Genomic DNA, 27,834 nt, shown 5'->3' with positions numbered 1-27,834 from the left:
AAAGCAGTGGCTCCTGGCTCTTCCTTTGACCTCTTTGCTCAAAGAACTTTCAAACGATTTCTCACTTGACTTCATTTTTGGTAGTTTGGAAGCTCCCATCCTTTCACTTTTCTCCAGAGCGTTTTGCATTACCAGCAACGTGCATGTCACTTTGTTCCCCTCCCTTCCCGTCCTGCCTCAGCCCCTGAACCCAGGCCTCACCTTGATGGTTACGGAGACCATTTGAATATAGAGACCTGAAACCCTTTAACCATCACTCAAGCAGCGCATTTTACTTTCGTTATTCAAATAGATACTGGGATGGTAGCATTAGGACTGTATTTCCTATTAAAATTTGTTTAAAAACCTGGTCTCGCTAAGGTACAGTTCATCAGGAGATGAGCCCAATAGTTGCCAGGGAGCTTTAACCCAGAAAAACCAGCCAAGCAAAGGAAACGTACGTTGAAGTTCTAGGCTCTTAAGGACTGGAGCCAGGAGTGCTACCAGGAGGATCCTGTCAACTTAGGTGTGGCCCTGTCAACTTAGGTTCTTCTTGACCATCCTTGGCCAAGAAGAAGAAATGCTCAGTCTTCATGAATTCCTCTTTCTCTCCAAAATCCAGTCCACAGGGTTATATGACTCTGACAGGTGGCTAACCCACATTAAGAGAGTGTTTATTAATATCATTTAAAGAGATTATTATTAAACGCTGGGAAGAGGACAGTGTTCTGGAATAGTGAAGGCTCACAAACATGCATAGAATACATGAGGGCTTGTCTTCCAAGAATTTACAGTTTAGTATGAATACTTAAGACAAGTATGCAATTGAAGATGGTGCCAGGAATAACATTAGAGTAATCAGAGTCCAATAGAGTCTTCTGACGTTTAAAGGAAGGAAAGATCTATTTCTGTTTGAAAGGGAAATTTTCATAAAAATTACAACATTTGAGCTGGACCTAGAAGGATGAGTTGATTCGGATTGGCAGGAATGGAAGTAAAAGAATCAAGCATTTCCAGAGACAGAACAGTGAGAGCAAATGCGTGGAACTGTCCATGGTCCCATTTGACCAGAGCTTAGAATGTAGAGGAGAGTCGTGTGGCGTACTCATGGGAAGAGAGGCTGGGACGGTGTTGTGAAAATGCGGGGTTTGGGGCTCCCCTATAGAAAGGTTAGTCTTTGTAGGATGGTGCTAGAGGGATGGTTAGGAGGCTTTTATAGTGATCCAGGCAAGAGGTAACAGGACTTCAGTGGAAGCAGTGAGATTAGTAAGAAAGAGACTGAAGTGGCCAACATTGGAGGGACACATTCTTCTGACTTAAGATGATGTGGAGCCAGGAGTAAGGAATCAATATGAACTCCACAAGCTCATCAGACCCAGAAGATTAGGAAAGTAGGCACCAAAACCAGGATGTCTGAAAGAGGTTGTGGGGGAAAGCTGATGAGTTTAGAATTGGACATGTTGAGTCCAATTGAATTGGACAGGTTGAAAGATACCTAGTAAATAGTTAGAATTTTGGATCTGGAGCTTAAAAGAGCATTTCTGTAATTCTTTATAGAGAAGCAGTGTAGTTGAAGTCGTGAAAATAGATGATACTGCCAAAGCAAGTGTGGGGAGAGAGAGACAGTCAAGGATAGAAATGTAAAGAGCGAAGGAGCTGGGGGCAGCAGTCAGAGGAGGAGAGGAGGGGACTGGGTGGTGTACAGAGGGGAAGCCAAGGAAGGGGAGAGAGGCGTCCACAGGATGGAGGCCATCCTCCTAGGCTAGAGGTCCTGAAAGCGCCATGAATGATTCTTCTGTGCATCTAGGTGTGGGAACATAGCACTGTCAAATCAACAGAGAAATGAAGAAAAAAAGAAAATGTTCAGTGTGATCCAGCCAACCACTGATATGTGGGATTTTTTTTCTCCTAAGGGTGTGATCCCTGCAAGAGAGAGCCTCGGCTTTGCTGTTAAGACTCAGGGTTGGCAGGCTGGTCCAGGCTCCTCTGAGCATCACCAGCCAGCTGAGGATGAGCGGAGAGTGCGCACGTGGCCCTCACCATTGCCCGCTGTCCCTTGCGAGACATTTCTTTGGTGAGAGTTGCCAGTGTTGGGAGAAACTCTAGGTCTGCTGACCCTATTTTGCTCTGTCCCCTCAGAGTCTGTCCTAGGGAACTGCATGGATAGAAGTTCTCCGGGACAAGCAATGGAGCTGCCAGATCACAATGGACTTGGGTACCCAGCACACCCCTCAGTCAGTGAACACCACAGGCCCCGGACCCTCCAGAGACACCACACGATCCAGAACAGTGACGACGCTTATGTATGTCGGCCCCCTCCTGCTTTCCGGAAGTGGGTCCTTGAAAACAGAACTTAGGAATGCGGGGTGGCATGTACTCTCCTTCTCCTCAGCCAGAGTGCAGCGCCTCCGGGCACTAAGGGAGCATTTCTCGGAATCACCGTAACAAGCAATCCTGAACTCCAGGAGCATCTCCGTAGAACCTGAGCTCCACATTTGAGACTGAGGAATCGAGAACGGTTGCCGTCTGTTTCCTCTTGTCTTAGTTATTGAACTTCTCCCCAGACAGTCTAAACTCAGGCCCCAGCAAATGAGCCTTCAGGCTCTTGGTTAGTTTTCTGGCAGCTACATTGGATTTATTCAGATAAGGGAGCTAATCCACTCGGCAAAGCGCTGTTTCCTTAGGGCAGACTCGCAGGCAGCACTGTCTAATAGAGCAGCAACCAACCACGTGTGGCTTTGCAATTTTAAATGTCATTAAAACAAAATAAAATTGAAAACTGAGTTCTTTAGTCACACTAGTCACATTTCAGGGCTCAGTAGCCCTTGTGGCTGCTGGCTTCCTACGGGGCAGGTACAGAACCTTCCCATCCTCGCAGAGAGTGCTGTTGACAGTGCTGTCCTAAGACAGACGCCTCATGGTAATGAGATAGGTCAGAAACCTGGCACTGGAAGGCCATGTGGATGTCAAGGGCATCTGACCACCAGCTGAGATTCACTGTGCCCCTCCCTTCCCACCCTACCCCCAGCCCCAGCCTCAGCTTCCCGCGGGGTCACCATTGCCGCGTCCCCCTTTAGATGGCCCTGCAGAGGAAGGGAGTCTGGGTGGTAGTGCTTGAGGCCGGCCGTTGCCTGGGCTCTTTTGGAGGGCACAGCTGTCTCTAGGGGTCCCTGAGGGTGGCGCGTTTTCTGATATCCTTACTTCTTTCCCTAATTGTTTCCTGCAGGTGCAGCTGGATAACTTGCCTGGCATGAGTCTCGTGGCTGGGAAAGCACTTAGTTCTGCCCGGATGTCAGATGCGGTTCTCAGTCAGTCCTCGCTCATGGGGAGCCAGCAGTTCCAGGATGGGGAGAATGAGGGTGAGGGGTGTTATGCGTGGGGCAGCCTGGAGAAGTTCCTGGAGGGGCCCCCCTTTCATGGTCACCAGTGACTACTCCCCTCTTGTACAAACAGCCCATGGGAAGCCACGGCATCCCCAAGGGGTTCTGTCTGGATACAGCCTTTCCCCAGTTCTCCTGCACCGAGTGTGAGTGCGTGAAGGAGCGCGCCTCCGGGTTGAGAGCAGGGGCGTCACACTTCTGTCTGCAGCGCTCTGTTAAGATGCTCCTTCCATAACTCTTTCTGGTTCTGATGAGAGGGCACCGTGTCCTCATGTCTGTCTCCCTTTAGGACCAGTAGAGGGAGGGTATCATAGTTGCTATAAAGCCCAGGCTCGGGAGCGGACAGGTCTGCAGTAAATTCTCATTGCCCTTTACCGGCTCCACAGGTTAAGGCGTTTAACCTTTCTGAGCCCCAGGGTCCTCCCCTGTAAAGGGACAGACAGAGCCCCTGTCCTAGATAGTGCTGTGAGCATTAACTAGCTTGGGGGGTTTAAAGTGTTTAGGCCAGTGTCCTGAGTACAGAGCGTGCCCAGGAGTCAGTGTCTGCCAGCCGCGAGGGTGTCCTCCACACCACAGGAGCTGACGGTGCTCGACGGTGGGAGACTGTAAAGGAAGAGGGAAAAACGGACACTGGGGACAACAGGAAGGAGCCTGGCCCCCAGCCACGGTCACTAGCCAGACTGAGGGCCTGCTCTGAGCTAGAGTTCAGGGCTGGGAGTCGGGCTACGGAAGGTTCAGACTTCTCCTCCACCTCCGTCTACCTCTTGCCTACCTACCACCCCGCTGCCCGCACATCTCCCATGTTGCTTCTGGTCTTGCAGAATGCGGGGAGAGTCTTGGAGGTCACGAGCATCCAGACCTGACTGACGGCAGCCAGCATTTAAATGCCTCTTGCTACCCGTCCACGTGTATTACAGACATACTGCTCAGCTACAAGCACCCCGAGGTCTCCTTCAGCATGGAACAGGCAGGCGTGTAGCAAAAGATGGAGGGTGAGTATCACCCTGGCTGGGGCCAAACCAGCCCTTTGGCCCAGTACCAGCTCCTGATCCCATCAGGAGATTCCTTCCACGTGAACTTGAGCCAGTGAACTTGACAACGCCACTCTTCCCATCAAGGTCTTTGTGTCTTCCTGTTCCTTCATTAAGCACTACGCCACTTGTTTGGGGGTGGATGCTGGCCATAGTCCATTGGTTGAATTATGGGGGATAAGACGTGTTATAGGTGCCACAGCCTCCACAGAGTAAGTGAGCTTGGGGCTTCAGAGGACAGACGGGACCTCTGGCCAGGGTAATGGGAAAGGAGGTGACCCTTGAACGCAGTCCTGAAGGATGAAATTCAACAAGAAAACATGACCAGCCAGATTTTGTTAGGGCTGTGCTGCAAGTGGCAAAATATTCCAGAAATGTGTGATCAGAGGCCAGTGGTAGAGAACGGATAAACAGTCCAGTCTGGCTGGAGTAACGCCTAAACGCACACAGCAGGTGGTATCGGTTCTGTCTTTGAGAATTCATTGACAGAAAAGACTTGATGAAAGTTAAGCCACCTGGCAAATCCACACTAGGCAGAGCTCTTTAAATATCTGAGGTAAAGCGCACCTATGTTTTTTTTTTTTTTTAAGTTTTCAGTGGAATATATGAGTCTCTCTCTTTTGAAACTAATCCTCTGTGTCTGCTGCTCTGTTGCAGGTTTATGTACCGCGCGGGAATGAAAAGGTTGACTTTAACCAACAGTATCTAGCAGCATTGCGCCAAGTTGCCATTGTGTTTCCCTCCACCCAGAATGTCGGCTCCTTTCCTCACATTTGGTTCATCAGCGTGCTGTTCTTTTGGGTTCTGAGGGGGATTTTGCCACATTCGCCTGTATGACCAAGTCACCAAGGAAATAAACAGGAAATCCATGTTCGCCACCTTTCGTGAAAGTGTATTTGGTGTATTTGAGTTGGTGGTTTTGTTTGGTTTTGGTTTGGATTATTTTTGATTGTTTTTTTTTTTAAGTATGTTTTCTTTTGGAGGTGATTTTCTTTCTTTTTTTCTTTCTTTCTTTCCTTTTTTTGAGACAGAAGAGCAAAGCAGTTAGTGTACGGTGGCCAGGGGCGCAGAGCCACTCCCCTCCCTGGCCTCCGTCCACAGAGCGCCCTCCAGTCCCTGCACTGCTCTTCCGCAGGAGCAGAAGCTAGAGGGTAACATCCTCTGGAATCTTAGCAGCTGGAGAAAGAGACAGAGGAAGGGATGACAGCCTTTGGCCCTTGGAGAGCAAAAAGAGAAACCCCAAGCCTGGAACATGGAGAGGTCTTTGCTGCTGGGATCCACTGAAAAACATGTCTGGCCCAGCCGAGGTCATATGAGAATGTTAGCACGGAGGCTGCGAGTGGCCTGGCGTTGATGGGTTGCCAGTTAGAACATCTGTTTGGTGTGTAACTCGGCTCCCCTCTTACAACCTGGAAAGTTGGTTGCCTTTATCATCCTGCTGGTTCTACCCATGGACTGAACACCCGACAGTGGTACACTATGCTTTTGTGTCACCTTTTATTCTCCTTTTATATTGTGCTATAACAAGGATTGTTGCTCCGTATATGTATACATATATATATATATATATATATATGGATGTATACGTATACATCCATATATACATACATATAATGCTTTTCCTTTTCAGCCTCTTTGTCACAGGCAAGAAGAACAGGAGGTTGTCTTGGGTCCTGCCTCTCTCCTAACTTCTCCTTCTCCCTGGGCATCCTCAGCCCCTATTTTAATTCTTGATCATGTAGGAATTGTTTTTGGTAAATGTTGATATTATTGTTATTATTATTGTTATTATTATTATTAATAAATAAAAACAAAAGGAATTTTTGTTTAAAAGAGAAATGTTTAACCAGATTCTGTTCTATTTGAATTGTGACTTGCACCTTTTGTTCAAAGTATTTTATTTAGACCTTGTAATTGTGAACCGTTCTCACTCGTGCCAGTGACAGATGTAGTGGTCTCCTTTCCCCCAGCTGAAGCAGTGCATATGCAATAGCTATTATTTGTGTCATTATCTTTATTTTTCTTCGCTGTTAGAAACCAAAGTCTTCTCTGCTGGCTGGGGGCTGACAGAGGATCTGGGTTATCGCCTTCCGATCTTCAAAACAAGGAAGAGGTGTTAAATATCCCGACTCTTGATCCATTTTGCTGGGAAAGCAGAGTAAAAGGTCCCCCGGCGCCTCCTAGTCTTTCACCCTGAATTTGCACAGAGGAAAGCGGGTTCCCAGCATGGCCATCCTGGTGTTGCTGACAGGATCCCCATGCAGCTTGGCCTTCTCACTGATGTTGGCAGCTCAGCTCCTGGACCCGGTATCCCTCGAGTGGGTTTCTGCAGTGCAAGAGCCTTTCCTGGGATCTCTCCGTGTCTCCTTGGTCCCCAAATCCCCTCCACTTGGTGTGGCCACCAGCTGCTCACCTTCTGGAAGCAACCGAGACAGCCCAGACAGCCACTGTTGACTTCTCCGGGCTCGTTGCACTTCCCATGCTGGCCTCCCACCACGTGCTCAGCCTGTTTTGTTCACGGTGCTGATGGACCGAGCAGACTGCCGCCCCCCTGCGACCACCCAGACGAAAGCCAGTGAGCCTATTAACCGTGCCATCTTGCGAACTACACTTTTAAAAAATCATTGCTTTGTATTGTAGTGACCAATATGCGCAGTATATGTTGAATGTATATGAACATACTTTCCTATTTCTGTTCTTTGAAAATGTCAGTATTTTTTTTCTTTCTCATTTATGTTGAACTAAAAAAGGATTAAAAACCTCCAGACCCAAGTTGCAGTAAGACCTTTAGTCGTTTCTTGGTGGGCACTTACAACTTAGTAACTTGGTTGGACAGTAGGGGATTGTGCAAATAAACACCTGATTATGATCTTATGTTGATATGTTTCTTGCCTTTGTGGTTTGGAGTCTAGTTGGGAGGAACGCTCAGGCTGGAAGCTGGAATGCTGGAGGCTGAGGGCGTGTAGCGTGGGGCTTTGAGCAGCGCTTTATCTCACCCCGCCTTGCGAGACGAGCATTCTCTAGAAGGCTGAACTCGGCTCCATGCTGGGTCGTCAGGCACCTGGCTTGGACTCTGGCCCCTCAGAAGGGAACGTTAGAGTTTGCTGAGTCGGGTGGAAAACATTCCTTGAGAGCGTACTATCGAAGGAGTAAAAGGAGGACCTCAAAGAGTTGGCACAGGCTGGGGCCTTTATGGGGTGACCTCAGTCAGCCCAGGGATACGATCAACTATAAGTGTTAGGATGGAAGGGGACTTTTGCTATAGTTTTCCCCCTTTTTCCACGGCTGGACTCCAGAGGGCAGGGTAGAATTTCTAGCAGGGTCTCAGCCACGGCTGACAGATAGCTGATGGAAGGCCCTTCTATGAAGAAAGATTACAAAAGCTGGAAATACGGAGTTCCTAGGAAGAAGAGGGAGAGGAGGGAGTCCGTGGTGGACCAGAAAGTCGCTGTGGGACTGTTTAGAACAGGAAAAAGCCTTCTCAATAAGGGTCTTCTAGAAATCACCTGAGTGTGTACACAGGCCCAAGGAAGGCTGGGAGTGTCTCTGAAACCAAACAGCGATAAACCCAGATGACTTCAAACGATTTGTAAGAACCTTTTACGGGAGGTGCCACGCCCTCCTGAATGCAGCCAGGATGCCTTTGAGATGAGCTCAGGGCCCTGCCTCCTGGATGCAGGCCCTGAGGTCTGAGCTCTAGAAGATGGAAGCCCTGCTGACAGATCCTTACTCGTCTCTCTGACTTTGTGGTAGCCCCCAGCCCGTTCCACCGGCACAGATCAAGAATTCGGAAGGCTGGCGTGCCTGCCAAGGAGCCAGACGTCTGCTCCTGCTGCCTCATCTCCCAGGCGGGAGGGAAGGAGAGAATCTTGGTTGGTTACAATGCCCTGCCCTGGGTCTAAATTGGAATCTATCGCCAGGAGCTGCAACAAAATTGCCAGATAGTGAATAGGGTGATGGTGGTTGTGGGGATCTCCTCCCCTGATCAATCCAAACCTTCCTAACTTCAAGCCTCCCCTCCTGACCTGCACCATGTGCTTTCCCAGTCAATGTTCTGAGCAGGGCCCGTGATACAGGGCCAAACGCTCCAGATTCCTGTGTCCCCTCTCCAGGCCCACTCCCTCAGATGACCATCTGCCTCCCTGGTGACCCTTCCTTTGGTTGCCAGTGTGGTTCCTTGAGCAAATATTTGCTGAGTGTCTGTTATGTGCCAGGCCCAGCAGGGGACAGAGTCCTCCCAGCGCAGACTGACCAGCACGACGTTGAGACATCAATTGTGAAATGAGTGGCCTGTCATTTCTGAGCAAAATCCACTCCTGTAGCCAGCCAGCCACACTCCCACACCTGTCGGGGACCCACTTCAGAAACGGTCACTCTGGAGACTCCCCAGATCAAGGAAGAGGGTGGTTGGACTGCGGGCCTGCATTGGTAGGCCTGCACCCACCAAACAGCTCGTCCAATCCGGGCACTTGGCACCTCTGACAGTGACTGGCTGGACCCCAAGTCTGGTTCTGAGATGCGCTCCATTTGCTATTGGTGGTGGTTTTCCCATAGGTCTCTGTCCAGAAAGACTCGCTTCTCCAAACTATTAGTAACGAGGGGTTTGGGCTGGTTTAAGCCGAATATCTTACAATGAGATGGAGTAGACACACTAGTGAATAAGTGTGTTTAAAAAGGAAGCTTCTGGCTTGGTAAGATGCTATCAAACAAGGGCTCTGGGAGTCGGGGGTCCGGCTGCTGTTGGCTGACAGGCAACCATCAAAGAGCTAGAAGCCAGGTCCCCTGATGCCCTTCCTGCCAGCACCGAGCACTTAACGGCTGAAGGACGCAGGGCGGCTCTTAGCAGCTCTCAGCTGCAGCCTTCTCACAGACACCACAAGGAGAATATCTGGCCTGCTGCCCTTAAAGGGACAGACTGAGTTCATCGTGAAACTGCTGTGGCCACTGAAGAACTGTGCAGATGTCAAACACTAGGTTTGCTCTCATCGTTTCAGTAGTGAACCAAAGAGCGGGGCGAAACAGTGCCCAACCGGTAAGCTTCTGAGGCCCCCCGTGTGCTGGCTAGGAGGATCTCTACCGCCCCCCCCCTCCCCAAGAGGAAGGAGCCTCTCGTCCTGAGACACCCCTGAGCTGCCCCAGCAGGGGACCGGCCTCCCTCAGACTCTAGACAACAGGCAAGGGAGCTGGGCTGGCCAAGTGGCAGCCTCCCTCTCCGCTGAGCCCACAGAGCCTTGGGGGTGGCTCAGTCTCTCATCTCGGCATCTGCACGTCAAGGCCACGCAGAGAAAATGTGATTCCTCACCGTACCCCACTTCTGCCACCAGAAACGGAGGTCATAGGTCTGGTCTGACAGTGCAAGTGTGCTCAGTGGGAGCAGGGGGGCAGAATGGCCGAAATTGGGACTCTGGGCCACAGAACAGTTACTGTTTACTAAGTGCCAGGTCCCTTTCAGTTTTGCCGTGCATGTTCAAATGCAGTGCTTAACACAACATAAATTTATTATCTGACAGTGCAGGTCTGGAGGTCAAAAGTCCAAAATAGGTCACACTAGCCTTAAAGCATGAAGTCAGCAGAGCTGTATTCTTCCTGGAGGCTCTAGGGAAACTCTGCTGCTTTGGCTCTTCCAGCTTATAGAGGCTGCCTGCATTCTTTGGCTCATGGCCCCCTTCCAGCAATCACATCACTCCAACCTCTGCTTCTGACCTCCCACCTTCTTCTCCAACTCTCCCTCTCCTGCCTCCCTCTTGTGTATTTAAGGACCCTTGTGACGGCACGGGCCCACCTGGATAACCCAGGATAGCTGCCCCACCTCAAGGTCCTTGTAATCACATCTGCAAAGTCCCTTTTGCCATGTAAGGGAACAGTCACAGGTTCCAGAGAGTAGGACATGGATGTGTTTGGGGGAGGGGCTTATCCTGCCTGCCATGCGTGCTACCCCTACGATGACTCCAGGAGATGCATGTTCTATCATTATCTTCACTTAACAGATAAGAGACCGAGGTGAGGTGGAAGGAAGGTCTGGACCAGCCCAGGTCATACAGCTAACAAGTGACAGAGCTGGGATTGAAACCTAAGGTGGTCCAGCTCCAGAGCTTTCCGCTCAGAGGAGAAAGGCATGAGGCTGGCTAGAGTGGGAGAGGCCTGGAGCCCCGCCACTCCGGGGTCTGGCAGACGGCACTCCTCGGCTGGGTTTGAGAACATTAGGGAGTTTCCTGAGTAGGTGGTGCAGAGCACATTTCTGCCTTGGGTCCTCAGTCCAGAGACCTCGGTTCTAAGTCCAGCCCTGCCTCTAACTCCCTGGGACGCCAGGGACACTGGGCAACTTCCTCCACTCTTCAGTTTCCTCATCTGAAGATGGTGGGTGGGGAGAGGCTGATCTCAAAATTCCTCTCGGCCTGCACGTTCACAGGTTCTATGACGGGGGCCCTGCAGGTGACCTGGTGTTGGGGGCTCGCACACCTTCCAGGAGAAACCTTACAAGATGGCTCTGCAAACACCAACAAGCACACGGTACTGATTTACAGGATTTCCCTGGGTTCGTCCTCCAGCCACCCCCATTCTTATCTTCATTTTACTGATAGGAGACCAAGGCTCAGGGACATTACATAACTGGCTCAAAGTCCTCCTCCAGGATTTTGCACACTGAAGGCAAAGATGAAACAAGAACCTAGGCTCCTGCCACTAGCAGTCCAGAGGTCTTTCCCTGACACCAGCCATCCCTAAGGGCTGGTGTCCATTCTCACCTGCGTGGGATCCAAGATCAATATGAACAACGCTGGGACTTCCCTGGAGGCGCAGTGGTTAAGAATCCACCTGCCAACCTAAGTGTCCACGGACAGAGGAATGGATAAGGAAGATGTGGCACATATATACAGTGGAATATTGCTCAGCCATAAAAAGAGACGAAATTGAGCTATTTGTAGTGATGTGGATGGATCTAGAGTCCATCCTACAGAGTGAAGTATGTCAGAGAGAGAAAAACAAATACTATATGCTAACACATATATATGGAATCTAAAAAAAAGAAAATGGTTCTGAAGAACCTAGGGGCAGGACAGGAATAAAGACACAGACATAGAGAATGGACTTGAGGACACAGGGAGGGGGAAGGGTAAGCTGGGACGAAGTGAGAGAGTGGCATGGACATATATACACTACCAAATGTAAAATAGACAGCTAGTGGGAAGCAGCCACATAGCACAGGGAGATCAGCTCGGTGCTTTGTGTCCACCTAGAGGGGTGGGGTAAGGAGGGTGGGAGGGAGACACAAGACGGAGGGGCTATGGGGATATATGTAAACGTATAGCTGACTCACTTTGTTATACAGCAGAAACTAACACACCATTGTAAATCAATTATACTCCAATAAAGATGTTAAAAATAAAATAAATTAAATTAAATTAAAAGGAAAAAAAAGAAAAGAATCCGCCTGCCAATGCAGGGGACATGGGTTTGAGCCCTGGACCAGGAAGATCCCACATTCTGCAGAGCAACTAACTCAGTGTGCCACAGCTACTGAGCCCGCACGCCACAACTTCTGAAGCCTGCGTGCCTAGAGCCCGTGCTCCACAACAAGAGAAGCCACTGCAATGAGAAGCCGTACACCACAACGAAGAGTAGCCCCACTCGCTGCAACTAGAGAAAGCCCGTGCGCAGCAACGAAGACCCAATGCAGCCAAAAATTAATTAATTAAAAATATTAACAATGCAAAGATCTATGTATCCCATTTAAGTAACTGTCCTTTACTCTGAGGTTATGCTCTTTTGGGGTTTTTTTTGAATTTCTGAATTTTATTTTATTTATTTTTTTTATACAGCAGGTTCTTATTAGTTATCCATTTTATACATACTAGTGTATATATGTCAATCCCAATCTCCCAGTTCATCCCACCAGATGGTAAGGTTTGGGCCAGGTGGGGCGCAGTGGTGGGTAAGATTTTTAACGTGACAAAATAAAAAGTTGGCAGCTCTGTGTTGGTCTTTAGAATTTGTTTGGAAATGTTAGAGTTCTCTGACATCTCAGAGTCTGGGAGCCACTGAGCACTGTCCTGTCTCTCTCCCCAGGCAGCATCCTAGCACAGGGCTCCCTTTGCTTTTGGATCTGGGAGGTCTGCAAGGGCCTGGAGAGGGGGGACGACGAGGAGATGCGACAGCACTGGTGGGAGCACCGTCTGCTGCCTTTGTGAGGCAGGGGCAGGGTGGAGGTGAGACAATCTCCCTGGAATGCGAGGGGACAGCGGGGGAGGACACCGCCTGAGTGGAGAAGTCCCAGCCATCGCTGGCAGCTCATGTGTTTTTCTTCCTTCCTCCCATTCACCTACTGCACTGGCACAATGGACAATGGCCGGCACACAGCCCCGACCGAGGAGAAGGGGCCGGGTGCAGCTGACCCAGACTCTGGGGACCCGCAAGCCTGCACCCACTCCCTCCCACCCCTGCCTGAACCCTTGATCCCTGGCCCTGCAGCCCTCACAGTTTCCTGTTTGCCTGCTCTATTTGCCCGGCCCCAGGGACAGAGCTGATCCTTGAACTCTGAGTTCCACATCGCCAGGACCAGTGAGCGGTGGCAAGGCCTGGGCTGGCCTTATCAGCCTCCCAGCCCATCCCCTGCCTGGTCACATAAATAGGCTGGGGGAGAGCCGGCTATTCAGAGACTGCTGGCCATTGAGGTAAGTGCTGCAACCTGCTTCCCCCAGCTCTAGGCATTTGAGGCTTAGGCTTTGGGATCCTCCTCTGCCCCATGCTGGGGCTCTGGACACCTGGCCCTCTCCTACCCTGTGCCCCGCCCCCTCCTCCCAGGCTACAGTGAGATGGGGTGCACGGGCTCCTTCAAGCCCCACTCAGCCGGGCCCGTCTTCTCCTCCAGGTCACCCACGTCCCTTCAGGATGAAAGCCGTGCTGCTGACCTTGGCTGTGCTCTTCCTCACCGGTAGGTGCCCCCAACCTAGGGAGCTGACCGTCGGGCGGCGACTTCTCTCTGAACCGCTGTGGTCCACCCTCCTGGGCACAGGGAGCAGAATTTCTCCCTCACCCCCTTCTCCCCTACCTAGCATTTCAGCTCAGATCCCGGTCCAGAGCTGGCCTGATCTGGGTCTCCCCTCCCACCTCCAGGGAGCCAGGCTCGGCATTTCTGGCAGCAAGATGACCCCCAGTCATCCTGGGATCGGGTGAAGGATTTTGCCACCGTGTACGTGGATGCAATCAAAGACAGTGGCAGAGACTATGTGGCCCAATTTGAAGCCTCCGCTTTGGGAAAACAGCTCAAGTAAGGACCCAGCCTGGGGGCCTGGGGCAGGGGTAGGGGGTGCCGGTGCTGGGGGTGGGGAGGCCTGTGGGAAGAAGCAGCCAGACTGGCCGAATCCCCACCTGCTATTTGATGGGCCCCATAGAAGACCTGGATGGTTTTTCGTGACATTTTTTTTTCTTAAATTCCATATATATGTGTTAGCATACGGTATTTGTCTCTCTCTTTCTGACTTACTTCACTCTGTATGACAGACTCTAGGTCTATCCACCTCATTACAAATAGCTCAATTTCGTCTCTTTTTATGGCTGAGTAATATTCCATTATATATATGTGCCACATCTTCTTTATCCATTCATCCGATGATGGACACTTAGGTTGTTTCCATCTCTGGGCTATTGTAAATAGAGCTGCAATGAACATTTTGGTACATGACTCTTTTTGAATTATGGTTTTCTCAGGGTATGTCACGAAAAACCTAGGGGTGAAACAGGAATAAAGACACAGACTTACTAGAGAATGGACTTGAGGCTATGGGGAGGGGGAAGGGTAAGCTGGGACGAAGTGAGAGAGTGGCATGGACATATATACACTACCAAACGTAAGGTAGATAGCTAGTGGGAAGCAGCCGCATAGCACAGGGAGATCAGCTCGGTGCTTTGTGACCGCCTGGAGGGGTGGGATAGGGAGGGTGGGAGGGAGGGTGACGCAAGCAGGAAGAGATATGGGAACATATGTATATATATAACTGATTCATTTTGTTGTGAAGCTGAAACTAACATACCATTGTAAAGCAATTATGCTCCAATAAAGATGTTTTAAAAAAAAAAAAAAAAAAAAAAGAAGACCTGGATGGAAGACAGAAGTGGGATCCCCACGCAGGGTCACAGCCCCCTAGCAGGGGGCAGACCCGTGCTGCCGGGTCAGTATTCACGGCACCGCGCTCTGCCTGCAGGTGCAACAAGTCCCTTCCTCTTCTTAAGTCCCTTCTTAACTCCCTCCTCGGCTCCGGCCAGCAACAGGATGGCTGTCTTCAGAGAGGAGAATGGGCTGGAAGGGTGGAGACTAGGTCCTTAAAAGGCCCGGCTTCGGGGACAGACAGGACTGGGTACCAAAACCAGCTCTGTCTCTTTCTAGCTCCTCTGTCCATCTGGTCAGTGGGATGCAGTGGGAGTGGGGGGCGGGGGGGGGGGAGATCATGGATGGGAGAAACCACGCTGAGGGTCTGCCCCCAGCTACCGCACCTTCAGGGACAGGTGTGTCCAGGTGTCACCCCAGGTAAGCGGGGGCGCTGGGCTGCAGCTCCGGGGGGCGCCGGGGTGCCTGGGAGGCCTGCCCTGAGCCCTCCTCTCTCTCCCCCCTCAGCCTGAAACTCCTGGACAACTGGGACAGCCTGACCAGCACGTTTGCCAAAGTGCGCGAACAGCTGGGCCCGGTGACCCAGGAGTTCTGGGACAACCTGGAAAAGGAGACAGAGTCGCTGAGGCAGGAGATGAACAAGGACCTGGAAGAGGTGAAGCAGAAGGTGCAGCCCTACCTGGACGAATTCCAGAAGAAGTGGCAGGAGGAGCTGCAGATCTACCGCCAGAAGGTGGCGCCGCTGGGCGAGGAGTTGCGCGAGGGCGCGCGCCAGAAGGTGCAGGAGCTGCAGGACAAGCTGACCCCGCTGGCCGAGGAGATGCGCGACCGCGCGCGCGCCCACGTGGAGACCCTGCGGCAGCAGCTGGCGCCCTACAGCGACGACCTGCGCCAGCGCATGGCCGCCCGCTTCGAGATGCTCAAGGAGGGCGGCGGCAGCCTGGCCGAGTACCACGCCAAGGCCAGCGAGCAGCTGAGAGCGCTGGGCGAGAAGGCCAAGCCCGCGCTGGAGGACCTCCGCCAGGGCCTAGTGCCCGTGCTGGAGAGCCTCAAGGTCAGCATCCTGGCCGCCATCGACGAGGCCTCCAAGAAGCTGAATGCCCAATGAGATGCCTTAGGCTCCCCTCGCCATCAGTTTCAGTTTCTTAGAATAAACATTTTCGGAGCGGGAAGGGTGTGATGGGTTGTATGTTTTTTTGAAGCTTCGATGATGATTTTTAAACAATAAAGAATTCTCCAAAAGCCAAGAAATTCTCTTTGGGGAGAATGAGGTTGCGGGGTGGGGGGAGTGACGCTGGAGGGGACTACAGGGGGGCGTGGCCAGAGGGCAGGGACACCTGTTGATTTCCCAGTGGAGTCATCAGCTCTGAACTGGGGCCTCTCAGGGCCTTAATGCTCGAAGACCTGCTTGGCCGGGGGGGGCTCAAGAGTAGGGACAGAAAGGAAATAATAGAGGACCAGGCATAGTGAGAGAGAATCCAACGCAGGTGCCCTGAAAGGGCCTCAAGCAAGAAGTAGTGGCTTTGCTGGGAGAAGTGGGTTCCCTGTCCCCAGCGTTTCCCGTGGGCAGAGGACAGGAGCCTCCCCCAGCCCTCCTACTCTAGGGCAGGTGAGGCCGACGGACCGCAACGAGCCACTGGAACTTGAAGGATTTGGGCAGGTTGAAATGAAGGGCTTGGCACTTGCTCCTTCATCCTTTATTAATGCAAAAAATACTTTAACAAACACGTCCCTTTTCCTTTCTCACAAGGGCCTCGTGCCATTCCTCACACTCCCACCCTGCCTGGAAACAGCCTCTGTTTCCTCGGGCTCAGCTGTGCCAGCCCCAACCTTGGGGCTCCAGCCCTGCCAGCCCCTCTTTTTCTGGCCTGAGTCAGAAAAATAGTCAGCACCTCTTGCAGGTAACTAGCACATTTTAATCCCCGAAGTGTTTTCATATCCATCATCTTACTGCATCCTTCCCCAGATCCTGGGGAGACTGCCATGAAATTGATGGTATGGATGCAGAAGCTGGAGCTTGGAGATGTGAAGTCACTTCCGGGGTTGAAGAGCAGGGTGGTCTAGATTGCCCCTTTCAGACCTACGTGCTCCTGAGCACCCATGATTATTAAAAAGCAATAAATAAATCTGTGGCCGGGTATTCAAGTTCACATGGACTTGAGCGTGTACAGCCGGCCCCTCTTCACACTCAGGTATGCACACCCCCATGTGCATGCTTGTGGCTTCACAGACCTGCAAAGATCTGGGCAGTGCATTCGTGGAGCCTTCCCTTCCCTCTCCGCTCAGGGCCTTTTGCCCTGGTGCTGGAAAATCTACCCCTCCTCTACCTCCAGTGTATCTTAACAGCTCTTGGATAAAGGAGTGGGCTGTTTTTAGTTCCTAACCATCCTGAGCTACAATAGGCGTCAAGCCCAGATTTGGGTGAGAACGCTTTCCAGGTGTGGGTGCTGGGATCCCTGGCCAAGTTGGGCCCGAAGAGAAGCCCAGGTGGACTTCCAAAGAGAGAGCAGACGTCTCCAAGTGGGGCCGGATGTCCTGACACCACCAAGATCTGTCAAGGAGCCTTTGACAGCTGGCATGGGAGTAACGAAGCCTTTTTCTGTGTCAGCTGAGCAGAGTGTGGACAGCTGTCCTGGGCTTGAGGTCCAGCTCTGCTGTTTGCTGGCTCAGTGACATTGGGCACGTGCCTTCACCTTTCTGAGTCTCAGTCTTGTCATTGGAAGAGTGGGGGGCTGCTCAGGTAGTCTGTAGTTCACTCTCTGACGTGAACATCTGTTGGGTACTGGGGACACAAGGGACGCAGCCTGTGTTGGGTGACCTTGGGTTTCTCCTTAGTTCCCAGGACACTGGCCCCCCCACTCCAATCCTGGTCCCAAGGGGACAGTCAGCTCAGCCTGTAGTGACAATGGCAGCCATTTACCAGGTGCCTCTGATGTCCCAGGTGCTGTGCACTGTCTCTTTTCCTTCATTCATTCTCAGCAAACCTACAGTGGATGGGGTATCATTGTACCCACTTTACAGATAAGAGACTGAGGCTGGTATGAAGCAATAGAACCAAGACTAGAGCCCAGATGTATCTTACTTTAACTACTACCCCCTCAGCTTCCTTCCCTCAAATGTGGTGGAGAGGGCCAGGTGGCCCGGTCGGGGCAAATCCACTCCAGAATTTTGATGATCACACACAGTCTCAATTCTGATGATGATATAAAATGTCAGGCGCAGGGCCTGGCACAGAGCACACACTCAAGACATGTTACACAGCACTTGACAGTTTATCAAAGTCTTGCCAAGCCTAGCATCCCCTTTGCTCCTCCACGCAAACCTGTGGAGGCAGGCAGGGTAGGTAGGGTCATTCCTACCTTACCCCACGCAGCTGCTAAGAAGTGGGTGGGACACCAGCCCCAGGCTTGCCCGAGTTGAAGTCAGTCCTGAGCCCACCCTCGGAAGAGCCCCGGCCCATTCCCGCGCCCAAACATACATGGCACGCGTGGGACATCCCACTCATGGCAGCTTCTTGTCCAGCTTTATTGGAAGGACAGCACACCCAGGGGGTGGGCCAGGTCTGGGGTGGGGTGGGAGGGCACTGAGAATGTTGTCCCTTTCAAGCGAACTTTGGGGGCAGCCCTGGGAGGCTGCAGGACCCAAGGAGCTGGCAGGATGGATGGGCAGGTGGACTTGGGGTACTGAGATCTCAGATGGCGTCGGATGAAGGCGGTGTGGGGTTCGGGACAGGATCCCAGAATTCAGAGAACTTGCCCTTGAACGTGCTCCAGTAGTCTTTGAGGGAGCTGAAGCTGTCGGTCACCCAGCCTCTGAGGGTCAAATCAGTGAGGGGAACAAACAGGGTGGGGATGAGAGCCGGTCTCTAGGCAGTGGCGACCATGGGGCTCCTACCATATCCCCACTGCCCCTCCCAGCACCTTCTCAACTCCACCCAGCAATGCTCCAAGACCTCAGGCAGGGACCCCCTACAGCTGCCACCCCAGGAAAAGACGCCGAAGGTGATGATGGGACCCCCAGCACAAGCCGAGTTTCTCCAGGTGGGGGCAGACCTTTGTGCTCATGGGTCTGAAGCAAGCCGGAGAGGAGTGATTGAGTGGGGAGATGTGTAAGGTCAGGACTGCCGTTCTAGTCTAGGCACATGAGGCGCCCTAGAATTGTACATCCTCGTGGCTCTGAGTGGGGCGGGGCCAAGGGACGCAGTCTCTCATTTAGAAAATCGTCAGAGGGTTGATTAGCTGCACGAAATGGGGCAGGTCACTTGATAAAGTGAGCCTTGGTTTTCTCATCTGCAGAATGGGGAAAATAATACCCACTCCACGGCGGGTTCTGAGGACTAAAAATGTTTGTGAATGCCTCTGCTATGGAAATGCCGGCCAATGCGGGTGAAGTGGAGGTGGGGAAGGGGGCTGGGGAGAGCAGAGGACTAGTGGGCAGGGGCAGGGTGGGAGAGGAAGGACCGACTTCTGCTCACACGGGCCCCAGGGCTTGGAACAAGGCAGAAACACACACGCGCACACACACACACACACACACACACACACACACACACACACCGGGCTGAAATTGGGTCGGAAGAAAGGAAGGAGGACAAAGGGATGAGAGGCCCCTGCGAGGGAGCCTGTTTTACAGACAGAAAGGCTCAGAGAGGCGCAGGTCCTTGGTGGCCATGGGAAAGCCACAGCCCGCCTCTTGGGTTCTCACCAAGTCAGGGGCAGGTGGGGGGCCGGGGCAGGGAAGGGAGGGCGTACCTGGCCTGCTGGGCCACCTGGGACTCCTGCACGCTGGTCAGTGTGTCCTTGGCGGTCTTGGTGGCCTGCTTCATGTAGTCCTGCATTTTGTCCAGAAGGGAGGCATCCTCTGCCTCGGAAACTTCTGTGAGGAGAGTGGGGCTGAGTGGGGTCGATCAGCCTCTGGGGAACCGTGGCTCCTGCCCAGGCACTCATCGGGGCCCGGCATCCCCAAGCCACCTGCCAAGGGTCCTCCAGGCAGATAGCGGCCCATTCCCCGCCCCCAGCCCAGTCCCACCAGCTGCTTACGGGCAGAGGCCAGGAGCGCCAGGAGGGCAGCAACGAGGAGGACCCGGGGCTGCATGGCACCTTTGTTCCTGCAGGGAAGTGTCCTGTGAGGGGTGCCCCACGTCCCCCCACTGCCGCTGGACCCTCCCTGGGGAGACGCAGTGGCCCCTAAAATAGGACCTGAGCTGGGTCAGGCCAGGAGGAGGAAGGGCCTGTTCCCGTCCTAGTATGGGGGAGGCTAAAGGCTTTCAGATAGGGTACTTGGGGGACCCAGGCCAGAGAGAGGGAGGAGTGGCATGGAGCAGAAACCCCACCAGACCGGGGAATCAAGACACCTGGGTTCTGGCCAGGTTTCCGCCACTGAAATGCTGTGTGACTCTGGGTGGCTTTCTGTACCCTCCAGACCCCGGTTTTTCTGCCTGGGGTAGAACTGGGGTGTCCGAGGCTTCTTCTAGTCCTAAGCATGCAGAATGCATGGAAAATGGAGCCAGTGCCAGCCCCAGCTCTGCCACTACGCTCTACGTAGCTTTGGGCCGGTGACCTTCCCCCACGGACCTCGGTTTCCCCAGAATGCCTTGGGGAGGGGACGCTCATCGAGCCCTAAGGCTTCCTCGGTTCTAGCAGGCTCTTCTCCAGGCTTTGCTGGCTGCGCTGGGCAGGGACCCCAGCCTGGCCCTCTCCATCCTGCTCTCCTTTTCCTCCTCCTCCTCCCCCCAGGGGGCATTACCTGGAGCAGCTGCTTCTTGGGATGAACTGAGTAAGCAGGCAAGAGGGTTCTGACCTGTTTTATATTGTCCCCAGGGCAGCGGGCACTGAGGGCCCAGGGAGCTGGGCAAAGGTCACCTGCTGATCAATCTAGACCAGGGCCTGAGAGAGGGTAGCCAGAGGCAGTCAGGCCTGCTGGGAGGTGGGAAATCTCTAGAAAGCTACGGGTGCCCATGCTGCTCTCTGCTACCCCTGTAGCCCACATGGGCTCAGGACCCGGGGGTGGCGTGGGCCTGGGGAGACCCCATTCATCCTGATCAGCCTGGCTCCCCAGGGAGAGGCTGGCGAAATGGGAGAAGGGATTAGAGGACAAACCTCGGCCCTTCACACTTGGGTTCCAGGTCCTTCCCGCCCCTCCACCCCCAGCCCCAAGCCCTGACAACAGCCTGCAAGGGGGGTGGGTGATGTGAGAGGGGGATGGGCTGTTTCAGACTTGGGAACAACTCAGCGGGTCGGGATGGGGTGCCTAGAGTGGAGTCACAGAAGACCTATGGGTAGAGGTTTGTGTGGGGAGGTGGGACACAGTTAAGGGCACATAGCCACCTCCCCAGCATCTCCACCTCTGGGCTTCAGTCCCTGTGCTGCTTACCCAGAAGCCTCCTTGAGCTGATCCCAGAGCAGGGGGTGGTGGGAGAAGGTCAAAGGCCGCTCTGAGTCCCAGGTCTTTATCCTACCACCCCCTCCTCCTCACCTTGCTCTCTGGACCCACTGATAACATTCCCTGGGACAGGATCCAGGCTCATGTTTGGGGCCCTCCCCAAACCGCGGCAGCTGGGATTGAGTCCCAGCGCTGAGTACTCTCACCTCGGGCTTCAGCTTCCTCAGCTCCCCTGGCTGGCTAGGCAACTGAAGGGAACCAAGGTTGTGGTGAGGCTGGTCTGGTGGCGAGAGGGGCCAGACGAGCTCTACAGGGGCAGTCAGCTGTCCAGGAGAGGCCTGGGCCCTTCTCGGGGTGAGGTGTCCCTTGGGCCCACACTGGGAGCTGTAGCCTGGATGGCAGGATCAGGGGCCTTTGTCTGCTGGATGTGAAGACATCACAGCCAAGAAATTCTAGGTTTAAATGATGACTTTGGCACTTACTCATATGACCCAGGGCCAGAGATCTAACACCTCAGTGCCTCGATGTTCTCCTCTGTAAAATGGGGCTAGAATACCGATATGCCAGAATCGCGGTGAAATGTAAATGAGATACGTACAAAGCAGCTGGTTCATGGAGGGGGCTTCATAAATCTCTCTTCCTTTCTCCCAAACACCTTGTCCTTCCCTAGACAGCACAGTCTGAAGGTGGAAGGAGCCTCCAATGTAGAAGTAGAGCTTTTGACAGGCGGCCCTCTTCTCGGGAGGAAGGAACTAAACCCACAGTGTGAAATCACAGGCCTGAGAAAGTGACCTGGCTCTACCCTCAGAATTCTTTATCTGTGGCTGAGACTTGAAGTTTCTCCATACAGATTCATTCCTTTGACTTAGACCTTGTTATCTGCTAAAATACAAATAGATTCCTGTGAGGCAGACATTATTAACCCCATTTTACAGGTGAGAAACCTAAGGCAGGGCCAGAGGCCTACCCAAGTACCCATAGCCCATCAGTGGCAGAGCTGGGAACAAGAATGCAGGTGTTCAAATAGCCACGCTGGTACCAAACCGCTTGGAGAGATGAGACCCTTGGAGATCTGTGTCACTCACTCATCAGAGTCAATCCGTTTCAGATCCTGAGTACAGATTTTGGTGATGGGGTGGGGAGGAAAGGAAGGTGATTAGGAGGTCACGGAAGGATGTGGACATTGGGGAAGGTAGAGGGCAACTGTGTCCACTTCCCTCTTCTGTTCTGGCCTGTTCCTCGGCCCCGGGGGTGAGGGCCACAGTGGGAGTCCAGGTTCCAGGCTGGGCTGGGGCAGGCTAGAATGCGCTGGCTGGAGCCCTTGGCCCTGTTTCCTCCAGCTCTCTTTCCATGCATGTGGAGGGTCTGGAGGAGGCTGTGCTCTCTCTCCTGCTCAGCAATGGGCCACTGATCCCAGGGAGGTCAGAAGACGCTGGCAGAGAGACCCAGCGGTGAGGTGCCAAGCTGGGCAGAGAACCGGGGTGTGCGGGTCCATGCAGCTGGGCTGCAACCTGCCATGGGGCCTGGGACCTTAACTCTTTCAAAGGGCTTGGCGCCTTTTTGTGCCTGTATCCCTCCCAGCAGCTCCAGCTGGGTCTCAGCGGGGCTATCTCAGTAAGGGTCTTATCGGTGGCCCAGACTAAGCCACCTCTCCCCGCCTTCTTCTCTCCCTCCCCCGCGACCATGGCTGCCCCGGAATGAGGAGACCGCTCCAGGCTTGGCCCCCAGACCATAACTGGTTGTGGGAGGAGAGGAGGGGGGTGGGCGGGAGAAGGCCTGACCAGCTGAGGCCAAAAATGGTCCTCTGGGGTTGGACTGACTCTGCTTCCACTTGTGTCCGAGTGAGGCTTAGCACATGAGCCTCTGTGACCCACGCCCCTGCCACAAGGCTGGACTGGGCAGTGCTGATTCAGCCGTGCCAGCCAGAAGCCCACTGCTCAGACGGTCAGTCCAGGAGGCCAAACTCAACTGAGTGTCCTTGGTGACTCACTGCCCTCCTCATCTCTGGCCTGGAGGAGGGAAGGGATGGGACACTGACCTTTGCACCCAGCCCAGGCTGGACTGTGTGTGATTTGGGAGTGCTGCAGGGAGCTAAAGCGTTCAGGGGTAAAACGTGGCTCGTACTTGATGACCACTCACTGCTCCAGGCACCATTCCCAGCATTACTCAGATTAGCTCCCTGACTCCCCAGGAGGTGGGTACTATTCTACGCCCTGCTGAGGCAGACGGGGCTCAGAGAGGTTAAGACACTCACCCAAGATCGCACAGTCAGTACGTGGGGAGCCCACACGCAAACCCAGGGCGTCCGACTCCAGCACCGGAACCCTTAATAACTACTGCGAGACGGCACGGGCTGCTCCAGAAAGGAGGAGCTCCCTGATGCTGGAAGTGACCACGGGTGGTGTGGGACACTGCTGGGTAGTGGGGACTCTGCAGAAGGGGTGCAAGCATCAAAAAGCCTTCTAGCTGTCTTCCATCCCACGATACAGCAAGCCACTTCTGGTATATGAAAAAACGGAGACACGGAAGTCAGGGTTAGCACAACTGTGGTCTATTCCAATGGCAGACTACTGGAAGCCCATCTACGTCCCAGGCACTGCACTCGCAGAGGACAGCCAGCAGTGCGATACGATGGATCTCATCTCATAGTCTCTCACGGTGATGTGTGTGGTCCAGCACAGGGGCCCAAGCTGACCAGGCTGTGTCGCCTTCTTGGTGGATATCTTCCTGTGTGTGATCTCATTTGGAGAGAACGTTGGAAGCCCAAGGAGAAGATCTCCTGGACACCACCACCAACCCCATCATCCCCTGGTGAGAGGCCCCCTGAGAGCCTCAGGTCCTGTGATTCATCACGAGCTGGCCGCTCCCACCCAGGGCGTGTGGCTGGAGAGGTGGGCAGAAATCAGGCCTCGGGCCAGCCTGCCCCTCACCCTGCATCACGCCTGCCTGATGACCCCCGGAGGGTTGGGTCTAACTCTGCCACTCTCAATGGAGCAGTGAGCACTCTACTGTATTCCCTGCTTTGATCCAAATTAGGAAAATAGTAATATTATTATTAACAACAATAACAACTAATTTTTAGTGCTTACTCTGTCAGGCACTGTACTACTCACTTCACCAGCGATATCTCATTTAATATACCCAACAACCCCATTTTTCAAAGGAGAAACTGAGGCTCAGGGCTACGCCAAGTTGAATCACTAGACCAAGGTGACACACTTGGCAGTGATGGGACATGAAGCACACTTACAGTTAACACCTTCAACACGGGACACCCCCCAACTCCACCCACATTCCCAAAGGCTTGCAGGGGTCCCCTGCTCCTGGGTGCACCTTGACCAGAGCACTGGATCTCAGCTCGCTGCCCGCACCTGTGGCCCTGGATGTCCCAGCCCAGAGTCTGGTGCTCTGAGATGGAGTCCGGTTCCAGGGATGTAGGAGTGGGGGGCCACTCCTCACTGGAGCAGACAGAGGAGCTGTGAACTTTGCCTCCCCATCACCCTCACCAAGCCTGGCACAGACTCAGAGCTGCCAGAGGGCCTCTGGGGCATCAGTCCCAGGTTCAGGTGTTCCCTAGGCCTCGTTTCTTCCCCAGCTCATGGCCCCTCACCCATCCTCCCTTCAATGCTGGGTGGGGCATGTGCACAGAGCTTCTGACTGCTTCCCGGGCTCCAGTCTGTCATCAGCTTCCACGTTGCCTTAGAGTCACGAAAGTCCAAGAGGCCTCCTGGGAATGTGTCACCTTCCAGCGTGGAGTCACAATGGGGAGGAAGGCGGGGAGTGCAGCCCGGTGGGGATTTAAATGTCTGGCTGGCTCTGAGCTTTAATCAGTTCGAACAGCAGCATAGGTGAGCTGCCTGAGAACCTCTCCTTTGGCCCCCTCTGAACCCAGGAAGGATCCAGTGCAGTAAGAGACTTTTCCAGCCCAGCAAGGAGCCCAGCATGTTCCTGAAGGCTGTGGTCCTGAGCCTGGCCCTGGTGGCTGTCACCGGTGAGTAGGAGCTGCCTTTGGATGGGACTTTCAGGCAGGACCCATCTGTTGCATCAGGCAGGGAAGGGTGGAGAGTCTGAGGCCAAGGTAAGAGGACAGTTCTGAGCGCCTGTCAGCCCACAGCTGGATGCAGGCGGCTGCCCGGTTGCCACCCGGCTCACAGGAGCTAGTCCATTCACAGCGGCGGGCCCCCTGGCATTGGTGCTATACCCGTTTTACATACCCCTGTGGCTTCCAGCTAGCCAAGCGTAGAGAAGGAAATCAGTGGCTGGGCTCCCCCCCATCATCCGGTCTGCAGCTCAAGGCTGGTGCAGAGGGGCAGGGAAGGAGACAGGTCCTCGTGAATTGCTCTGTTTTCCACCCAGGTGCCCATGCGGAGGTCAGTGCCGACCAGGTGGCCACTGTGATTTGGGACTACTTCAGCCAGCTGAGCAACAATGCCAAGAAGGCTGTGGAACATCTCCAGCAGTCTGAGCTCACCCAGCAGCTCAAGTAAGAGGGGCAGAGCTTGCAAGGTGGAGCTTCTTAAAGGCCATGCAATGAGTGGGCAAGGGCTGAAATCGGAGGCAGGAGACCTGAGCTTAGGATACCCACTGCCCTGCCACCAACTCTCTGGTGACCCAAGGTCTCCAGACCTGGGATCCACATATACAAACAGAAAAATTGGGGTGAATAATCCCTGCTTTAACTTTCTAGAGCATGACGAATGGCCACATCTTAGTATTGCGGCTCGCAGAAGAAAGGAAGGGAAAGAAATGTCGTGTGAGCTGGCTTCTAATACATTCCAGAAGGACAAGCCTCTGTGAAATCATGGGAAGGGAGGTGGGGATATTTGGCAAGCTTCTGAGGGTGGGCACATGGCAGGGAAGCAGCACCTGGTGTAGCTAGAAGATGCTGGAAGAGGTCCAGAACATAACATTCTACTAGGGAATGTGATCTCCGTCACAGCACACCTGGGCTGGGAAGGACCTCAGAGTCCACACGTTTTACTTTACAGGTAAGCAGAGGAAAGCAAACTGCTCCAGGTGACATGATAGGTAGATACTGTGACTCAAGCTCAGGGGGAGATTTAGAGATACAAGTTCAATGTTCATACCTTCGTCTATTACATCCATTTGCTCAAATCATGATCCACCATAGGGAAGGCCACAGGGAGAAGATGGGTGAACTCAGTAACCTGCACACTCACCTGTCCTAGGCAGGTGTGTGTAAGGTGAGTGCTATGGAAGGAGTCAAGGTCCTGGCATGGAGGGCCAAGCGTAACGGTGGCCCCCTTGTGTCCTTTCGCCCCAGCACCCTCTTCCAAGACAAACTTGGGGAAGTGAACACCTACAAGGATGACCTGCAGAAGAAGCTGGTGCCCTTTGCCACGGAGCTGCACGAACGCCTGACCGAAGACTCAGAGAAGCTGAAGGAGGAGATCCGGAAAGAGCTGGAGGAGCTGCGGGCCCGGCTGCTGCCCCACACCAGCGAGGTGAGCCAGAAGATCGGGGCCAACATGCGCCAGCTGCAACAGAGCCTGGAGCCCTACGCGGAGGAGCTGCGCGCGCAGGTCAACGCCCAGACCCAAAAGCTGCAGCGCCAGCTGACGCCCTATGCCCAGCGCATGGAGGCGGTGCTGAGGCAGAACATGGACAACCTGCAGGCCTCGCTGGCGCCCTACGCCGACGAGCTCAAGGCCAAGATCGACCAGAACGTGGAGGAGCTCAAGGCGCGCCTCACGCCCTACACCGACGAGCTCAAGGCCAAGATCGACCAGAACGTGGAGGAGCTGCGCCGCAGCCTGGCCCCCTACGCGCAGGACGTCCAGGGGAAACTCAGCCACCAGCTCGAGGGTCTGGCCTTCCAGATGAAGAAGCACGCCGAGGAGCTGAAGGCCAAGGTCTCGGCCCGCGCGGAGGAGCTGCGGCAGAAGCTGGAGCCCGTGACCGACAGCGTGCGTGGCAATCTGCAGGGCAACGCCCAGGAGCTGCAGAAGTCGCTGGCCGAGCTGAGCAGCCACCTGGACCAGCAGGTGGAGAAATTCCGCCACACCGTGGGGCCCTACGGCGAGACCTTCAACAAAGCTATGGTGCAGCAGGTGGAGGGGCTCAGGCAGAAGCTGGGCCCCCTGGCGGGGGACATGGAACACCACCTGAGCTTCCTGGAGAAGGACCTGTGGGACAAAGTCAACACCTTCTTCAACACCCTCAAGGAGGAAGAGATCCAGGCCCACGCCCTCACCGCCCAGGAGCCGACGCCTGCCCCTTTGGAGGGCTGAGCTACACCTGCTGCTCCTGCCCCACCACTGACACCTGCCCTGCCCTGCCCCCTGTCTGTCTGTCTGTCCCAAAGCAGTCCTGGTACCAACCCGTGGATACCTGTCCAGTGGAAAGTGACACTACCTCTCGCTACTCAATAAAGCTGCTGAGAAGCTAGCCCAGTCTGGTTACCATGGGAATCCTTGATGTTGCAGGGCCTGAGGTGAGGGCTTGGCAAAGCTTAGCAGGGGCTGCCAGGGGATGCTTAGAGGGACACGGAGGGCTGGGAGGTGCGACGGGGGTGGGGGGAGGGCAGGGTGGGCTGAGAGAGGTGTGGGGGTAGCTCGAGGGGGAGGTGGATAAAGGTGTCACGTGTTACCCAAAGAGGAAATATGCAGCCCGCTTCTACTCACTCAGCCAACAAATGTATTCAATGAAGTACATTCACCTCGTTGTGCAACCATCACTACGGTCCATCGCCAGAACTTTTTCATCTTCCCAGCTGAAACTCCGTACCCATTAGACAGTAACTTTCCCCCGGCCCTCGGCCACCACTGCTTTCCGTCTCAGTGAGTTTGCCCGCTCTAGATATTTCTTGTATGTGGAATCGTAGGCACAAGGCAATGAGCAAAATAGCTTTTGTGGAGCATCAGTCTGACAATGTGCTGCACTCTGAGAGGGCCACCGAGGTAGTCAGGACAGGGTCTTTGGCTTTGGAGAGCTCACGGCA

At 53.8% G+C, this 27,834-nt stretch overlaps 4 protein-coding genes across 7 annotated transcripts in view; 3 read left to right on the top strand and 1 right to left on the bottom strand.

The window, feature by feature from the left end:
- Nucleotides 1–7,264, top strand: part of SIK3 (SIK family kinase 3) — a 247,015-nt gene extending 239,751 nt beyond the window's left edge. For all 4 annotated transcript variants that reach the window (XM_033434545.2, XM_004273364.3, XM_033434547.2 and 1 more), the window contains 4 exons: nt 2,119–2,282; nt 3,206–3,338; nt 4,181–4,351; nt 5,048–7,264. In XM_033434545.2, coding sequence (XP_033290436.1) covers nt 2,119–2,282; nt 3,206–3,338; nt 4,181–4,338 — 455 coding nt within the window. In that variant the 3' untranslated portion in view covers nt 4,339–4,351; nt 5,048–7,264. The remainder of the gene's footprint in view (nt 1–2,118; nt 2,283–3,205; nt 3,339–4,180; nt 4,352–5,047) is intronic.
- Nucleotides 7,265–12,874: 5,610 nt separating this feature from the next.
- Nucleotides 12,875–15,739, top strand: APOA1 (apolipoprotein A1). Its single transcript, XM_004273365.2, has 4 exons — nt 12,875–13,059; nt 13,257–13,319; nt 13,502–13,655; nt 15,000–15,739. Exons 2-4 carry the CDS (start codon nt 13,277–13,279, stop codon nt 15,598–15,600), a joined length of 798 nt encoding a protein of 265 aa, XP_004273413.1. The 5' UTR covers nt 12,875–13,059; nt 13,257–13,276; the 3' UTR covers nt 15,601–15,739.
- A 2,254-nt stretch (nt 15,740–17,993) lies between these two features.
- APOC3 (apolipoprotein C3) lies at nt 17,994–20,366 on the bottom strand. The gene is made up of 4 exons (XM_004273366.4): nt 20,238–20,366; nt 19,532–19,599; nt 19,244–19,367; nt 17,994–18,304 (listed from the first exon to the last, which is right to left on the bottom strand). The coding sequence occupies exons 2-4, from the start codon at nt 19,584–19,586 to the stop codon at nt 18,184–18,186; spliced, it is 300 nt and encodes a 99-aa protein (XP_004273414.1). The 5' UTR covers nt 19,587–19,599; nt 20,238–20,366; the 3' UTR covers nt 17,994–18,183.
- Nucleotides 20,367–24,618: 4,252 nt separating this feature from the next.
- On the top strand, nt 24,619–27,281 carry APOA4 (apolipoprotein A4). Its single transcript, XM_004273367.3, has 3 exons — nt 24,619–24,864; nt 25,230–25,356; nt 26,158–27,281. Exons 1-3 carry the CDS (start codon nt 24,816–24,818, stop codon nt 27,122–27,124), a joined length of 1,143 nt encoding a protein of 380 aa, XP_004273415.1. The 5' UTR covers nt 24,619–24,815; the 3' UTR covers nt 27,125–27,281.
- The last annotated feature ends 553 nt before the right edge of the window (nt 27,282–27,834 follow it).

Source organism: Orcinus orca, chromosome 8 (assembly GCF_937001465.1).
Source record: "Orcinus orca chromosome 8, mOrcOrc1.1, whole genome shotgun sequence".
Lineage (NCBI taxonomy): Eukaryota > Metazoa > Chordata > Mammalia > Artiodactyla > Delphinidae > Orcinus > Orcinus orca.
This window is presented reverse-complemented; position numbering and strand designations above follow the sequence as displayed.

What these genes read in the sequence shown, in the direction of transcription:
- APOA1 (XM_004273365.2), top strand. Translation starts at nt 13,277, where the DNA reads ATGAAAGCCGTGCTGCTGACCTTGGCTGTGCTCTTCCTCACCG. An exon ending in GGCTGTGCTCTTCCTCACCG is followed by an intron (nt 13,320 to 13,501) that starts GTAGGTGCCCCC and finishes TCCCACCTCCAG; the next exon opens with GGAGCCAGGCTCGGCATTTC. An exon ending in GCTTTGGGAAAACAGCTCAA is followed by an intron (nt 13,656 to 14,999) that starts GTAAGGACCCAG and finishes CTCCCCCCTCAG; the next exon opens with CCTGAAACTCCTGGACAACT.
- APOC3 (XM_004273366.4), bottom strand. Translation starts at nt 19,586, where the DNA reads ATGCAGCCCCGGGTCCTCCTCGTTGCTGCCCTCCTGGCGCTCCTGGCC. An exon ending in GGCGCTCCTGGCCTCTGCCC is followed by an intron (nt 19,368 to 19,531) that starts GTAAGCAGCTGG and finishes CTCTCCTCACAG; the next exon opens with AAGTTTCCGAGGCAGAGGAT. An exon ending in CAGGTGGCCCAGCAGGCCAG is followed by an intron (nt 18,305 to 19,243) that starts GTACGCCCTCCC and finishes TTTGACCCTCAG; the next exon opens with AGGCTGGGTGACCGACAGCT.
- APOA4 (XM_004273367.3), top strand. Translation starts at nt 24,816, where the DNA reads ATGTTCCTGAAGGCTGTGGTCCTGAGCCTGGCCCTGGTGGCTGTCACC. An exon ending in GGCCCTGGTGGCTGTCACCG is followed by an intron (nt 24,865 to 25,229) that starts GTGAGTAGGAGC and finishes TTTTCCACCCAG; the next exon opens with GTGCCCATGCGGAGGTCAGT. An exon ending in GAGCTCACCCAGCAGCTCAA is followed by an intron (nt 25,357 to 26,157) that starts GTAAGAGGGGCA and finishes CTTTCGCCCCAG; the next exon opens with CACCCTCTTCCAAGACAAAC.